The sequence below is a fragment of the Epinephelus fuscoguttatus genome, linkage group LG12, assembly GCF_011397635.1.
Source record: "Epinephelus fuscoguttatus linkage group LG12, E.fuscoguttatus.final_Chr_v1".
Lineage (NCBI taxonomy): Eukaryota > Metazoa > Chordata > Actinopteri > Perciformes > Serranidae > Epinephelus > Epinephelus fuscoguttatus.
Window position 1 is genome coordinate 9,874,652 of NC_064763.1, and position 17,172 is coordinate 9,891,823.

A 17,172-nucleotide genomic window follows, 5' to 3' on the forward strand; every position below is an offset into this window, starting at 1 on the left:
AATTATTAGTTGCAGTCATCCGGGGGTTTGGGGTTTGGGGGTCTGCATTCTGGTAAGTCTTTATGCACCAATTTGTGCATTTTCTGTATCAATTTATGGTGTCATTGTGTTTTTGTTTTTGTTTTTGTTTTTTTTTTCAAAATAAAAGTCTATTATGCTACTAATGTTTTTTTTTTGAGGGGAGACAAATGCACATTCTCAAAAATTGAGGGGGATGTGCTCTCTGCATTCCCTTCCAAAATCTATGTCTATGCACTGTGCAATTGTAATATTAGCAATACTAGTGTTGTCACTTGTAAGTCTCTTCTGAACTGGACCAAAAAAAAAATCAGTGTCACTGTACATTTACACTAATCCTGTGGAGTCAATTCACAGATAATAGTATAACTTTTAAGATGTACAGTGAGTTGTATTTTAAATTTTAGTCTTTTTTAAAAGAATGATAAAGACAGCTATCATCCAGACTGTTCTTGTTTTTAATCATGATAAAACATAACTGTGGCACTCCATAGCAACACTGTCCTTTCTCACTATAGCTGCTGGTGTGACAAAGTCAGGTGGTCTCCCAGGAGGAAAATTGATCTGAAAGCCCTCCCTGTGTGCTGGGCTCCTCTCACTCCTCTATTGTGTGCATTTTCTCCTTGGCTGAGCATAGTGTTATGCCAAAAGAACATCTCCACTGGCTCAAAAATGTGGCAAGGAGGTCAACTGCAAAGTTTTGCAGATAGCAGAAAACTTCTCCCTGCAGTGCTGGAGTTCTGGGGGTTGGAGGGGGCGAGAGGCAGCAAAAGGGAAGGAGGGCTCTTCTCCTGCTGACAGCGTCCTGCCTCATTTACCCATATTCCTCCTCTAGGTTGAGCTGCAGGAAAGCAATAGGTGTAGGACAGTTATCTTACATTGCATAGTGTGCAGAATACTAGCTTAAAAACTGTTAACTCATAGATAAGTTAATATTTGAACCGCACGTCGCTGACATTTAATCTGAAATGTGTTCAGAGAAGCAATACTTCTCAGATCTGTAAAGCTCAGATGGGATTTTTAAATTATTCATTATCCTTTGCATGGCACGGTGTCAAAGCAACATGGCGCATTTAGACTGCCATATTCCTCCAAGAATACTCAGCAGGTTGGTGCTCTAAATTTCAAATGTTGAGATACAAAATGTCAACACAGATGACTTAAAGACGCTAGATAGTCTTCTGTTACATACAATATGAATAATGCTTTTAACGGGGGTATCATCCAAAAGCCTGTGTTATCATGAATAAAGCACTAGAGTGTCTTGCGTGGCTCTGTTGGAGTGTGGATGCAGAAAGGTGTGTAGATGCTTGAGATATGAAGCCATGAGCTACCATAGGCAAAAGGGAGCAGACAGGAAAAAAATCTAGCAAAATATTCCATAAACACACAAAGGGGGTAAAAACATTATTTATTTGGAAAGAGAAGGTTGATGGTGTGAACTTCCTTTGACTGTCTGCAGTTGCATTATGGATTTTCTCACCAAATGCATTCAAATGGATAAAGTCTCAGTACACCCATAAACAAATTATAAATATGATGGACAGATTCATTCAAATCTCAAACACTAAGATACAAAATATTCTGTATATTTTATTTCTATTTACAATGTTGAACCATAGAATCCATAAAGCTACCATTTAACTCAAAAGTCTTGCTTGTGTAGACCATTTGATTTCTGCCTATGTCACTGTACTTTGCAAACTAATGGCCTCTGAAGCCATCTAGTGGATCACAGTTGCGGTAACACCGGTAACACTGCATTTCAGGTCACATTCTAAAACAAAAGACTGTGGAGTATTTCTTTATGGTTTTGGTTGGCATTGAGGGGTTATTTTACTACACTGAAATATTTACAGTTAATGCACTGGCTTCATTTCAACAATGAGCTCATAGCTTTATAGCTCCCATTTAGGGGAGACCGGGGCTGGTTGGCACACAGCTATTTTCTGGTCCTTTGAAGGTCACAGAAATAAAAATGTAAAATCAAAATGTTTCCTTTCTTAATTTGCACTTGTCTATTTAATTATACATCTGAAAGGCACCAAGTTTTTTGGTGAGGGTAACATTTCAGCTTTTTAATACCAAAGGTAAAAAAGTGGTCTGTGAACTAAACATATTATAAAACTGTGGCAAATATTATAAATGTGTTATTTCTAAAGGAATCACTAAGTTGGGTCAAATGTGAGTGGGGTTGGTTGGCACATGTGCAAAACCAAATGTAAAATTAACAGTTGTAACTATGTGCATATTGTGAGAAATTAAAACTATTTTTAAAAATCAAAAATAATGTTTATATTGTTAGTAGTATTATTTGCCAATTTTGGATAGAAAATGGTACCAGTAACTAGACATTCCTACCAATGAACTGCTTAAAAAATCTTTAAACTTTAAAGATGGACAGATATTATATTAAATGTACATGTTTTCTCGTTCTTGTTTGGATTAAATGTTCAAATTATTTCTGTTGGTTGCTTAATTTTTTGTAACTCCACCACTTTAACAGTATGCCATCCAACCCCCTGATGGGACTGGGTAGTACAAATACACAACTTGACTTTAATCACCAAAGCACTGTTCATTAATTTATAGTTATAGACCTTAACCTTTCAATTTCTACTGAAATGTAGAATATTTTAAAATAAATTATATCGGAGAAATATGTAAGAGAGTGAACTTACCAACTTACCCAGTCACCCCTACAGTGGCATGCATAAGTTTGGACACCCCTGGTCAAAATTTCGGTCATTGTGAATAGCTAAGCAAGTAAAAGATCACCTGATTTTCAAAAGGCAAAATGTTAATGATGACACAAAGATTGCTTTACTATTTCGATCTTTAACAGTTTCAAAATAACAAAGAAGGAAATAGGCCTGAAGCAAGTTTGGGCACCCTGCATGTTCAGCACTTAGTAGCACCCCTTTGCAAAGTATTACAGCTTTTTATAGCTGGTTAAGAGTCTTAATTCTTTTTTGAGTGATTTTCACCCGTTCTTCATTGCAAGGGGCTTCTAGCTCTGTGAAATTCTTGGGCTGTCTTGCATGCATTGCTCTTTTGAGGTTTAGCCATAGATTTTTAATGATGTTTAGGTCGGGGGGCTGTGAGGGCCATGGCAAAACCTTCAGCTTGTGCCTCTCGAGGTGGATGTGGTAGGATTTTGAGGTGTGTGCAGGAATTTCATTGAATCCATTCTTCCCTCTACCTGTCAAATATTCCCTGTGCCACTGGCTGCAACACAAGCCCAAAGTGTCATCGATCCACCTCTGTGTTTAACAGTTTTACAGGTTTTCTTTCCACAAAATTCTACGCCCTTTTTCCTGCAAACATACCTTTGCTCACTGCATCCAGAACATTCTGTTTTAGTCCACAGGACTTGTGTCCAAAAAGCATCAGGCTTGTTTAGATGTTCCTTCTGACAAACTTCTGACATTGAATTTTATGGTGAGGACACAGGAGAGGTTTTCTTCTGATGACTCTTCCATGAAGGTCATACTTGTATAGGTGTCACTGCACAGTAGAACAGAGCACCACCATTCCAGAGTCTGTGAAATCTCCTTGCAGTTTTTTTGCAGTCAAACAGGTTTTTTTTTCTAGCAATCCCACGAGCAGCTCTCTGAATTTTTTCTAGATCGTCCAGACCTCAACTTGACCTCCAGTTGCCATTAACTGCCTTTTCTTAATTACATTATGAACTGAGGAAACAGGCACCTGAAAACACTTTGCTATCTTCCTATAGTGTTCTTCTGCTTTGTGGGAAATCAGTTATTTTAGTTTTTAGAATGCTAGGTAGCAGTTTAGAGGAGCCCATGGCTGCTGATTGTTGGGACAAGGTTTCAGGAGACAAATAATAATTTATAAAGTTTTGAAATTTACATCACCTGCCTTTCCTAACGATGATTGTGAACAAGCCATAGTCTTACCAAGCTAATTATGGTCTGAGACCCTGATAAAAGTTGTCTGAGGGTGTTTTCACACATGGTCCTTTTTAAATGAACCGAACTCAGTCCACCAAAATGTGGACCGTCAGAAAAGGGACTCAGCTCCTTTTGTATTCATATTGCCAGTTCATTTGAAAAATAATTCAGTTCTTTTTCTGGTGAACTTCAGCTCTACCATATGGTTCACTTCAGAGGGGTCTGAGTTCTCTTGGATTATTCACATATGCACAAAAAAATGCTGAGTTGCCGCTCAGAGTCCGCTTAGAGGGCTGAAAAGGAAAAAACACTGAAAAGTGTGAAAACACCCTGAGAGTTCAAATGCCTTGGGGTGCCCAAACTTTTTTCCCACTCTAAAATTGTACGGAACATGAACAATACTTTAATCTTGTTTAAAATGCTGAAAAGCATGTTCCATCTTTAGCTTCATGCCTTTTGGAGATCAGTTTATCTCCTCTTTGCTCTACTATTCAACCCAAACCTTTCATGCCACTATACTTGTTCATCCATTGGTCTGTTTTGATGTTTTGTGTCACCAACCCTCACAGCTGACCTTTAACATTAAGCAAGACTAAAAAAAAAAAGTCAGGAAATAAGACAAGTCTTCTCTTCTGTTGTTGACTAGTGTCATTGCTCTGAATCTGATCTTTGGCAGTACAGGGGAAGAGTTCTCCAAACTGAGCTCCTTTCACATTTACTATTTTCGACATTTACAGCCCAAAGACTCGAGGTGTTGTCCTACAGCTTTATTGTTGTCATAACTGCATGATAAGAGGTGGTTTTGTAATTCTAACAACTGTCTTGTAGTTCACGTGTAAGATAAGCAAGTTTGCAAATTGCTTCACAATCGATAACAAAGGACTTAAACTGTGGAACATTTTATGAGACAAAACACACATGTAGTATCGACCATGCCCCAGACATCAGCACTGTTTTACTGCAGACATCACATGCAGTTCACGCCATGCACAAGCAGGGACAACCTCTTCCGGGATCCGCCCCTCCTATAACTCAGAGCCCCAAAGGCTGCTCTACAACCCTCCTCTAAACCCCGCCCATAAAATCGCTCTGAAATCCGATTGGTTCTCTGCGAACAGCACCATACTAGATCTAGGTTAAATAGATACAAAGTAGTTACCGTACAGTGAATGTTATCCGCCAACACAGGTAAGATGTAACTTTGTTCTTTGACATAACGATTGATGATGTTGTACACAAAGAGAATAGATGTAGAACAAGGTCAACGTAAACACTTGACTACTGTATATACATTATGTACTTCCTATTATTATGAACTGTTATGAAATATCATGAATTCCCTACAGCAGCCAAGTGAGCTATCACTAAATCAGAAAGCGTTAAGACACTCATGTAGGTAGTGAATACTTTAAACACCCAACACAGAACAAAAACATAAATAGTAAACCATTATTCTTAAATTTGATCTAATTTGAAACTGGGACTATGCCATCACTAATTAAATAGGCCTATGTGCAATGAAAGTGCCTAGTGATTGGAAGAGGAAGTCAAATAGTGTATATTGATATTGTTATTGCAATGTGCTTTATTGGGGTTGCACTGATAAAACAACACCATCAAATAGCAGTTACTCTTCCTCTTCTTCCTACCTCAGCATCAGTGTTTCATTTTTTAAGTTAGCTGTTAAAACATCTGATGATAATGATAATTATATAATAATTATTATAATTAATAATTATAATAATAACAGTAAACTTTATTTCTATAGCACCTTTCTAAATCTGAGTTACAAAGTGGTGTACGGTACCATACACTATGAAAAACAAAAAAGTAAAAGAACATCATTCACAGGAAATGCAGTTTAAGAATTCTACATATAATATATACATAAACTTACACACATATGTCCATACAAACACATATATTCTCTTACATACATTCATACATACACGTCCATGCGCATACATACACATAAAGGCTTCACATATGCACATACATGTGCACACATACCCACAAACATGCATTCAAGCATACACACAGTCTTTTCTATCTATTCTATTTCTATAGCGGAAGCTCCTGTCAGAGGTCAATGTCCAGGAGTAACCTGCCTGCGCATCATCACATCACCCCACTCTCTGCTGTTTAAGCGTCTGTTACCTCATCATGATGTGATTTTGTCATCATCACTGGAACCGGAGATGTCTGCTAGACATAACTAAATTATCGATCTGCCGGACACAAACTTTTTCAGGATTCCGTTTCGGTGTATCTCCACCGGTGAGTTGCTAGCTGAGATGGTTATCACAGATTATGTCTGCCTGTCATCAGATGCATTCAGAAGATCCCGACCACGCTGCAGTGGAGTACAGTACACCTGCAGACAGTCAGCAGCACTGTATTAGAGACACTACGGTGGCATTATAATTGTATTACAGTAAGCTAGCTACGCTGTTAGCATCCCCGCCTCAGTGTATCTGTAGCGGCTGAGTTAGGCAGCGAGCTCTGACTTGACAGGTAGTTGACTTAACGCTAACCTTAGCTAGCTAGAAAGCAGTTCGCTAGCTTTGCCGGTTAAGAAAATACGGCTTGAGTCAGAAGTTTCGGTCTGTTATGCGGTTTTCGACATTTTGTAATGTTCCCGTTGCTCATGTTTGCAGCGTGTCTGGCAGTGCTCGGCTTGTTTTTCTGGTCCCACAAGCAGCTATCGATAGGTAAGGTGTGCCTTACCTGGGAGGCTACTCCTACCACCTGCCCGAGCAGGTGGAAAAAAACTTAAGTTGTAGCAACGTGAGGAAACGGAGACAGGTCGGACAGCACCATGACAGTTACAAGAAATCTTATTGTTTCCATACGGTAATGCTAATTAACATTGTATAGGACGTTTTGGTAAGTTTACTAAATGAGGAAGTGGAATAGGAGTTCATTGTTACCTAGTTTTGTCAGCCAACTGTGCCCTGAAATCAATGTATGCAACATGCAATGTGGTCATACAACTGTGTTGACCATTACATGATGGGTTAAAAGTGTTTTTGCCTGCATTGGTTTCAGTTGGTAGACACACTTTAAGTGTATCTCACATGCAGGCAGGATTTTTACATGTTTTATAGTTTGTTTGTTTGTTTGTTTGAATGCATGTGCCTCACAAAGGCAGTGTTGTTTCATGGGGTTGCAAATATTTAGGGCTGAAACAGTGCTGTAGATACTGTATGGTTACTGACAACAGTATGAACAGCATTACATGCAAATGTCATTCAACCCTTGCAATCTGATATACAACTTTTTTTATGCATGTCCAGTAATGGCACTCTTTCAGATCCTGCACACACTGTACTGATGCTCCTAGATTGAGTCCAAGTGTTGCAATATCAGTTGCATTATCAAGATGCTTAAGTTCATGTAACCCACTTTTGCAATATGACAAACAGCATCGCCGGTCAGTCAAGGCGGTCTTGTGTCACACTGTCTCCTGATATTTGGACTCTGTGTCTCCTTTATAACCGCTGCCGCCACTGTTGTGTTTCTTGCCAGTAATTGCAGCCTGCTCGTGTCGCCCAGCCATGGCACAGCAGGATGGTGCTGCTAAGAAGAGCCCCTCCGTCACGGCGTTGCACTCTCACTTCATTGTGGGATCAGTGTCAGAGGAGAACTCGGAGGATGAAATCCAAGGGAAGCTTGACCTGCAGCTTGAGGAAAAGGACGCTCGCTCCTTGTCACCATCCTCTGATAGCTCCAGCAGCACCTTTGAAATGGGATTTGACCACATTGAAGGCCCCATGCACAATCTGAGGTTAGAATGCAAACCTGGTCTGTTGGCATTACCTGTAGTTTCTCAAGAATCATTTACAACATGAACATTGGGATTATGATATGAGTTGTACATGTGGATACAGGCTTTTCTTTGAAAATGTGTTCAAGTATTCTAAACATTTTCTTTTGTCAGGCATGCAGACAAATTTGATTCAAGAGCGTCCCATGTTTTAGCGACTTAAAACATTTTTCTGACTTGAAAATTGTTACTGTGTTTTTTAGGGTTCAAGATAAGTAGTCTCAGTGGCAATTCCATTATTTTTGGATTACTCAAACTGCACTCAGGGTGATGCATTAAAATTACACATCATGAATTGAATTACATCATTTCTTAGTGGTTTGCAAATATGTGATACAAATAGAAAATGTACAAATTCAAATGCTGTCTCGTGAGATTAAACTTGTCGAAGCAAGCCCGTACTCCAAAATGAGAGTTCAGTGTGTACACTTCTCCTCCTACGCTGGGTAGCCCCTTCTACAGCACGTGTGAAAGAATGTGGTTTCGCTAGCTGCGCATTGCTAAATGGTTTGCCTGTGTCCTCCTGAGTCTGTGTGGTAAGCCTGGAAAGTAGGCATAGACTTCAGTATGTTGGTTTGTGAATGTTGGTAAAATGATCACAAATTTCCAAGCCAACCGTTGAAAGGAACTTTTCAGTAGCAACAGAACTTTGTTTAAAGCTTGCGGCAGTCTTTAGTCCCTCTGCCAGCCTCCGGTCTTACTGGGCTGCCCACACCTCTCATTCCACTGTCACTTTCACAGACAGGGGCTTGTGAATGACATTTTTCTCCCAAAGCCTCACAGAGGAGTTGGTTTGATAGTGATGTAGGTAACTGCCTACAGAATAACTTCCCTGTAATTACACAATTCTTCCTTTCCATTAGGTTAAAAATGATTTTATGTTGGTTTTTTTTATGTTATTTGGTTTCTAAAGATTGTTATATTATGCTGGTGGCCATGTGGATAGTGTTGTTTTTGGCTGTTCACATACTTTGTGTGCTATTTAGAAAACTTAATTTTAGAGCCACATTATCTACTGTATACAAGACATTGGGTTCATTGCTCTGTCCAGTCTGCTTTTGTTTCATCAGTTTACCAAGGACAAAGAGGATGAGAGACATTTGGCTTAACTGAAACAACAGGGAACAGCATTTAAAACTAGAAATACTAGATGGGGGTGTGCCCCCCCCCCCCCCAGTTGTCTCTCTCACAGGACAGAAAAAAAAACACTCTAGTGGTTTCACAGCTAGATGGGCCGAGCCTCTATTCAGTAGGGACTCATTTGCCTTGTGCTGGTAAGCCTACGGTGATGCAATCATGCAGTATCAGGCCACAGAAAACAATCAGCCAAATGAGCCCAGATACTGTCACGCCCCCCTGATGGTCATATCCCTCCCCCTGTACTACCCACCAGTTTTGCCACGATACTGGAATTTCTAACTTTGATTCAATACCTTGGAAAATATCAATATTTGATTCCATTTTTGGTACCACAGGGAAAAATTGACATTGAGAGTATATAAGTATATAATTTAAGATAATTATATAAAAGCTATGACGTTACAACAATGGCTTTTCTTTTCTTGGTTAGTAGCAGAGAACAGCAGAATGACTCTAGGAAACATTAACAATAAGAGTGAGTGAGGGGCTGGAGCCTGTCACAGCTGACATTGGGTTAGACCATTACAGGGCTGACACATAGAGACAGAGCCATTCACGCTCACATTCACATCTGTGGGCAATTTACAGTCAACAATTAACCTAACCTGCATGTCTTTGGACTGTGGGAGGAGGCTGAAGAACTTGGAGAAAACTCATGCTAACAAGAGAAGAACAAGCAAACTCTACACAAAAGGGCATCAGCTGTCTGGTGGGTTCGAACCCAGAACAGTCTTGCTAAGTGCTAATCACTGCACACCGTGCCACCCTCTGTTTCATGTATTTAGAATAAATATGTAATGAGAAATCAATATTTTCGACAACACTTCCTCTCAGTGCCCACTACAGTTTATGGTTTTCCTTGGTGGTGGGCTCATTTCAAAGAGCTCTGCAAGTCCTGTTGGAGGCACTTGCACAAGCGTAGAAATGTTTGGGGAAGTGTCCTGCTCTGTTATGCATTATATGTTATGCACCGTCATACTGTAAGCAAACTGTTTCACTTTTAAACATATCATTCTTGACCCTTTACTTTTACTCCTAAATCCTCACCCCCTTTCCTATCATTACTGAGTTTTCAAATGTTCTCTATACTTAGTGATAGATTAAGATGATTGCAACTTACCCACAAGCTATAAAGTTTAAGATAAGAGACAGTAGTTAATTCCTCCTCTTTAGACCAGTCTTATCAACAGGAAGCGATATCAGTGTCTCGTTATCCTCTGGGCTGTGAACATAAATTATTTTAAAGCGCAACTGCTGGCAAAAGACTTGCGTGATAGTTTGCTTCTGGCAGGTCAATTTTCTAAGGCCTTGTCAGTTGTTATGAGTTAAATGCCTGTTATTAGCAGAGCTCCCCAATAACCTGTTCTGACTAAACTTGAGGTGATGGGTGAATGGGCTGTTTGTTTTTTTTCTTACAAAGGCCTAGCATGTCAGGGCTGCACCTGGTGAAGCAAGGTAGAGATCGCCGGCGTATTGACCTCCAGAGGGACTTCACCGTGGCCTCCCCTGCTGAATTTGTCACCCGCTTTGGTGGCAACAAGGTTATCGAGAAGGTGAGGGTTTTTTTATTTAACACATTCTTGAAAGGATGGGCAGAATAAATCATGTCATATTCAGAAATAAATCTCAGTAATTTGTACAACCTCTTTAATAATGAGTGTAAAGTCATTTTGCATCTGTGACCAGCCATGATTAATAAAGTATTTTAATTTGTGTGAGCTGATCAACATTAGTAACTGAACTATTTTGCTTCCCCAGGTGCTTATCGCCAACAATGGCATTGCAGCAGTCAAATGCATGCGTTCCATCCGCCGCTGGGCCTATGAGATGTTTCGCAATGAAAGGGCGATCCGTTTTGTTGTCATGGTGACCCCAGAGGACCTGAAGGCCAATGCAGGTGAGGCGCCTTAGCATGAGCTCTCTGAACATGTAAAACACCTGAGTAAGCGTACTACCTGTAGTTCCAGTGACATGGCAAAATGCTGGACTTCAAACACCACAGCTAATTCAGAGGGGAGTCCACTAGTACCCAATAAGGAGTTTTGTAAATGTGACTAGAGAACGATGATTTGGAATTTGTTTTCTTGTGGTTCTGTCTTTCACAGAGTACATCAAAATGGCAGATCATTATGTGCCTGTGCCAGGAGGGACCAATAACAACAACTATGCCAATGTCGAGCTCATTCTGGACATTGCTAAACGCATACCCGTTCAGGTACCACCAAACACTAAATCTATCTACAGTTTTCCCACAGTAATTAATAATTGTATTGTTGATTGAATATCCATTGTCATTCTGTTGTCCCTCACAGGCAGTGTGGGCTGGATGGGGTCATGCCTCAGAGAACCCCAAACTCCCAGAGCTGCTTCACAAGAATGGCATTGCTTTCATGGGTAAGAGAACTTTCTTACTTTGTCTATCACTTTGACCCTTTAATTTACCTTCACGGTATCAGTTTACTCAATAAAAAATGCTTTTTTTTATTACTTACTTCTTCCCCAGGTCCCCCAAGTCAGGCTATGTGGGCTCTAGGAGACAAGATTGCCTCGTCTATCGTTGCTCAGACAGCTGGCATTCCAACCCTGCCCTGGAGCGGCGCAGGTAGGTCACAGTTTGTGTGGGGTCCAAAGATAGACTTTTATTAAGGCTGTTTATGATCAGCTTTGAAAATCCAAAAGGAAATCTTTTATTATTGGAAAAAAAAATACATCAGGCAACAGCTGTGGCTGGAGGCATTATGTTTTCGGGTTGTCTGTCTGTCCGTCCCATTCTCGTGAGCACGATATCCAAGATACGTCTTCGGGGAATTTCTCCAAATTTGGCACAAACATCCACTTGGACCCAAGGATGAAATGATGCCGATTATTGGTCAAAGGTCAATATGACAGTGACCTCATGTCCTAGGGCTCCTCATGCTCCTCTGTTAGTCCACCACAAGCTCATTGGTTTTGCTGATATTGACCATGTGAGAAAGCTCTTTATCAGTCCTCTGTTCTCTTCTGGAAAAATAGTCTCTAAGTGAAGACAGCATGTTTCTCATTGGAAAATGATTCACTAGAATCATACACATCAATATATAGTGATAACTTCTGCATTACCAAAATACACATAGTACCTTTTTATTAAATTAAGTCTTCACAACATACATTATTGTATGAGTCTAGACAGACATGGATGTAAACTGCAACTACTTGTTAAACTAGGTAGGTGTTTACTTGTATGTAAATATGCAATCTGTCGTTTTTCTCAGGCCTGACAGTAGAATGGTCAGAGAACAACCAAAAGAAGAAAATAATCAATGTTCCTACTGACTTATATGAGCTTGGCTGCATCCAGGATGTGGAGGACGGCCTGAAGGTAAGCATGTCATTTAACTGGCAGGTCATAATTAAGTCCTTAAGTAATTAAGTTGAAGTTTATTGTCATTCCTCTCCTTACAGGTTATTTATAAAGCAGGAGGGTCATATAGTGCCCTTGGGCTATAATACAAAACATAAAAACAGGGAACTAAAACAAAGCAATAAATACCAGCATTGAACTGTGTTGAGTCCTCAAATTTGAGGGAAATTTGGGCCGGAAAGTAACTGATAAGTCCTTGAAAGTGTGGGAGCCCTTGCTATAGTTCATCTGTAGAACCTGAAGAGGATGGATATGAACATACCAGCTCTCTGTAGCCCTCTAGGAAGTACAGATGGTGTTCTGGCTCCAAGAGAGTGTCTGTGATGTGCATGCCCAAGACCTTAAAACCGTGTACTGTCTCCATAGTTTTACCATCCACCTGTAGGGGGGGCGTGAGTTGCTCCAGCCCTCCTAAAGTCGACAGTCCTCTCCTTCATCTATAATGCCAAATAAATGTTGCATATGCATTTTTGCATGTTTGCCGAAAAGCTGTATGTTTCCATTGCCAGGCTTCAGAGAAAATCGGCTACCCCGTCATGGTGAAAGCTTCGGAGGGAGGCGGAGGCAAAGGCATCCGTAAAGTCAACTGTGCTGATGATTTCCCTAACCTCTTCAGACAGGTATGAAAAAACTCAGACTAAACCCAGCATTTAATTTATTTAATAAATGCAGGACGTAACACATTATAGAATAAGGTTTGAATGTATCATTAGAGGTCCGAGCGGGAAAATGGATTCAGTGAGGGCAAAAAAAGTACAGACATTTAGAAAAGGGGTTTTGAGCATTTGGTGGCTGCAGGGATTTACTTTGTCTTTGGTTCTCCAGGTCCAGGCGGAAGTCCCAGGATCCCCTATTTTTGTCATGCAGCTAGCCAAGCATGCCCGCCACCTAGAGGTCCAGATCTTGGCTGATCAGTACGGCAATGCCATTTCCCTGTTTGGTAGAGATTGCTCCGTGCAGCGACGCCATCAGAAAATTATAGAGGAGGCTCCTGCTACCATCGCCACTTCTGACGTGTTTGAGGACATGGAAAGGGTACAACCCATTTAGCGTTGTTTGTACTTACATATTGCTAAAGATAAATGGAGATAAGTAAATTGAACACAGTTGTTTTCTCTCCTCAGTGTGCAGTGAAGCTGGCAAAGATGGTGGGATATGTCAGTGCGGGGACAGTGGAATATCTCTACAGCCAGGATGGCAGCTTCTACTTCTTGGAACTCAACCCTCGTCTGCAAGTGGAACACCCCTGTACTGAGATGGTGGCTGATGTCAACTTGCCCGCTGCCCAACTGCAGGTCAGTCCCACCCCAACACGCCTGCAGCATTACAAGAGCATGCTCGGTTACATCACACACAGAGCGTTTGAGTCTGTGACAGTCCTGTAGCAGACAAATTAGCACGGTTCACCGCCCAGCGCTAGACAGGCCCCCTGTCTCCATGGCAACCGACTGCAAAAGAAGGAGGCAACATGCAGCAATGGTGTAGTAGATCCAGTGGTTATAGCAGCACTTGGTCACATGGTCTGTTCTGCAGTGTTTAGGATTGTGTGTAAATAGGTCAGTGGCAGTCAAGCTGAAGGGCAGTGTTGCTGGGAAAGCTTTGCAGCCAAGCTGATTGGATATGACTGTGGGAGTGACACACTCTGTCTGGCACAAAGGATGCAGGTCTTATTTTCCAGGCTACAACAGGACTCACTGTTTGTCAGAAAGATTTTGTTTGTTTGTCGTCTATAAAACTAAAAATCATGATGTTGACAACTGTCAGTTAAGCATGCAGGGGCAAACTAATGCTGTTTATTCAATGCAAATACATTCATAATCCATATATGCTCCATAATGAGTTGTTTACTTTCTTTGTTCATGGCCTGATAGCCTGTTCAGTAATGTTCTATGTATGTATGTCTGTTCCAGTGCTAGGAATGAGAATTAGTATTATTTTATCAATACTAATTCCATTATTGATTTTGCTCATTGGTCCAATTCCTTTGATTCCTTTTCAATTTTCTGTCTGGAAAAAAGTATGCCTACACGGATTTTCAGTGTCAAAGCAGCTGTTTTATAATCAGTCTGAATACAGTGTAGAAACAAAGTGAGCAAAGGCCATGCATGTGACGCAGCTTGGTGTTAATGTTATGATAACAGGATATTAACCCTCGGTTACAGACATGTTGCAGTGCAGCAGTGACAATCAAGCATAGATTACCTAGTACGTGGCATTCCTAGAATTTAAGCCCATGTTGTGTAGCAAGATGTTTCAGCCTATTGCTAGTGCCTCCACTTTTACTTGAAATGATCTTTTTATCTGCAATTGCAAACATCACTGGTGTCATCTGTCTTTATGAAATGAAGCTTTGGACTGTCTCTTTCTTTCTGCCATGACTCCTTGTTGCAAGTTTCCAGCAGCGTAGACGCATTAGGTTCATGTCACTGTTTTGCAGTCTGCACCTGTCAGAAAAACATGCCGGCATTGATGAAAGGAATTGATAAGCTTGGAGGCATACAATTCCGTAGTTTAGAACTGGTTCTCGACTGGAACCGGTTCTTGATTTCCATCCCTATCCAGTGCATAAACTTGTGCTGTACTAATACCACTATCTCCTTTTAGATTGCTATGGGTATTCCTCTTCAAAGAATCAAAGACATCAGGATGCTTTACGGGGTCCAGCCCTGGGGAGACTCTCCCATTGACTTTGAGGGTCTGTCAACAGCCCCCTCCCCACGGGGCCATGTCATTGCAGCACGTATCACCAGTGAAAACCCCGATGAGGTAAGGTACCCTCCTGGTACACAAAATATTTGCAGATAAAGGTAATTTTTTTTGCTCTGTAATTCTGTGGCACCACAAATAAAGGCCGCTGTTATTGCTTCTGTTACTCTTCTCCTAATGTCAGATTAGCTGTTTTTGGTTTAGTTTATGAGAAGATGAAATATGGTGTGATTGCAGGGTTTCAAGCCGAGCTCCGGAACAGTGCAAGAGCTGAACTTCAGAAGCAATAAGAACGTGTGGGGCTACTTCAGTGTTGCAGCAGCTGGAGGGCTGCATGAGTTTGCGGACTCACAGTTTGGACACTGTTTCTCTTGGGGAGAGAATCGAGAAGAAGCCATCTCGTGAGTACCCACCAAAAACATTGCAGTGTCAGAAATATCACTGATTTATTTATTGCTAATTTTAATATACATCCACCATTGGAGATAATTGTTATGCAGTTGTTTTTATTGCTAATATACATGGTTGTGTCTGTCTGTTCTAGTAACATGGTGGTGGCTCTGAAGGAGCTGTCTATCAGAGGAGACTTCAGGACGACAGTTGAATACCTCATTAAGCTGCTGGAGACTGAAAGCTTTCAGCACAACAGCATTGACACTGGCTGGCTGGACAGGCTTATCTCAGAGAAGATGCAGGTAGGCAGCGATGTTCCATCCGTGACCACTGGAGGCCCTAATATAAGTTTGACATACTGACTCATATTTTAATGTCGGTGCTGAAACCACGCTACGTCTAAGTGTTGAGATACTAGTAAGACCTTGTGGTTTGTCCTACTGCGGTTTGAATTAAAGTTTGAATGTCTGGTTTTCTTGGCTAAGAAGTAAAGTGTATGTTGTGTGCAGGCGGAACGTCCCGATACCATGCTGGGAATTGTGAGCGGGGCGCTACATGTGGCAGATGTCAATCTGAGGAACAGTGTGTCCAACTTTCTGCATTCTCTGGAAAGGTATGTGACATGCCATAGTAATCCATTTCAACCAGTAGATACTTGGTAAAAAGGAAACCTGTGCAGTGCTTGAATAGAAAATGTAAGACGCTTTTTACTCTTCGACCAGGGGCCAGGTGCTGCCAGCACACACACTACTCAACACTGTGGACGTGGAGCTGATCTATGAAGGCACTAAGTACGTCCTGACAGTGACCCGCCAGTCTCCCAACTCCTATGTCGTCATCATGAACAACTCCTCTGCTGAGGTGGATGTCCATCGCCTCAGTGATGGAGGTCTTTTGCTGTCATATGATGGAAGCAGCTACACTACCTACATGAAGGAAGAGGTGGACAGGTAGGAGGAACTTTAGAATAAAATTGTCAGTACTAAATGAGCTGTAACTTCACCACAGCTTAGAATGAAATTAAATAAAAGATGATGACATGACACATCTTTAATTTGCCAATTTATTGCCTGAAAACATCTTGACAACTTTACAGTAATTACTTGATGCACTCCAATCTTCTACTTCTTTTTTTCCCCTATAGGTATCGCATCACAATTGGGAACAAGACTTGTGTTTTTGAAAAGGAGAACGATCCTTCACTGCTGCGATCTCCCTCAGCAGGAAAGCTTATCCAGTACACAGTCGAGGATGGCGGGCATGTGTTTTCTGGCCAGTGCTATGCTGAAATAGAGGTACAGTGTGTTAAGGCTTATATATGTTGTCCACAAGATGGAAACTGTCCAAATTTATTTTAGTATTGTTGAAGTTATATGGATATAAACTTTGTACTTGTGAATTCCAGGTGATGAAGATGGTAATGACCCTCACAGCTGCAGAGTCTGGTTGTATTCACTATGTGAAGAGAGCTGGAGCAGCACTGGAGCCTGGCTGTGTCATCGCCAAGCTGCAGCTAGATGACCCAAGCAGAGTGCAACAGGTACACTATGTTTAATATTGAAGTCTTCACAGGTATACACAATATGGCAAGTATGATTTCCTGTATCTGTGCTACAAAATGAGCCATTATATGTAATATGTCTTTATGTAGGCCATACATATTAGCTTTCAGCTCCTAATACGAAAAGCAAGCAAAAAAAGCTGTCAAAATGACAGAGGTCTAAATACATTTTCATACACAAGAGACACACTCTACTTCCTCTATGAGTCTCATT

General features: G+C 41.0%; 1 protein-coding gene across 9 annotated transcripts in view; it reads left to right on the forward strand.

Annotated features, from left to right (window-relative positions):
• The first annotated feature begins 6,514 nt into the window (after positions 1-6,514).
• acaca (acetyl-CoA carboxylase alpha) overlaps positions 6,515-17,172 on the forward strand; it is a 39,159-nt gene continuing 28,501 nt past the window's right edge. For 5 of the 9 annotated variants that reach the window (XM_049591284.1, XM_049591287.1, XM_049591289.1 and 2 more), the window contains exons 1-18: positions 6,623-6,643; positions 7,461-7,719; positions 10,319-10,451; positions 10,657-10,795; positions 11,004-11,113; positions 11,211-11,292; positions 11,402-11,500; positions 12,150-12,256; positions 12,808-12,918; positions 13,124-13,333; positions 13,423-13,593; positions 14,903-15,064; positions 15,242-15,405; positions 15,549-15,699; positions 15,907-16,010; positions 16,120-16,347; positions 16,542-16,692; positions 16,803-16,937. In XM_049591284.1, the coding sequence (XP_049447241.1) occupies positions 7,490-7,719; positions 10,319-10,451; positions 10,657-10,795; positions 11,004-11,113; positions 11,211-11,292; positions 11,402-11,500; positions 12,150-12,256; positions 12,808-12,918; positions 13,124-13,333; positions 13,423-13,593; positions 14,903-15,064; positions 15,242-15,405; positions 15,549-15,699; positions 15,907-16,010; positions 16,120-16,347; positions 16,542-16,692; positions 16,803-16,937 (2,487 nt within the window). In that variant the 5' untranslated portion in view covers positions 6,623-6,643; positions 7,461-7,489. Of the gene's footprint in view, positions 6,644-7,460; positions 7,720-10,318; positions 10,452-10,656; positions 10,796-11,003; positions 11,114-11,210; positions 11,293-11,401; positions 11,501-12,149; positions 12,257-12,807; positions 12,919-13,123; positions 13,334-13,422; positions 13,594-14,902; positions 15,065-15,241; positions 15,406-15,548; positions 15,700-15,906; positions 16,011-16,119; positions 16,348-16,541; positions 16,693-16,802; positions 16,938-17,172 lie in introns of all 9 variants that reach the window. The other 4 variants (XM_049591281.1, XM_049591283.1, XM_049591280.1 and 1 more) reach the window with 2 other exon arrangements.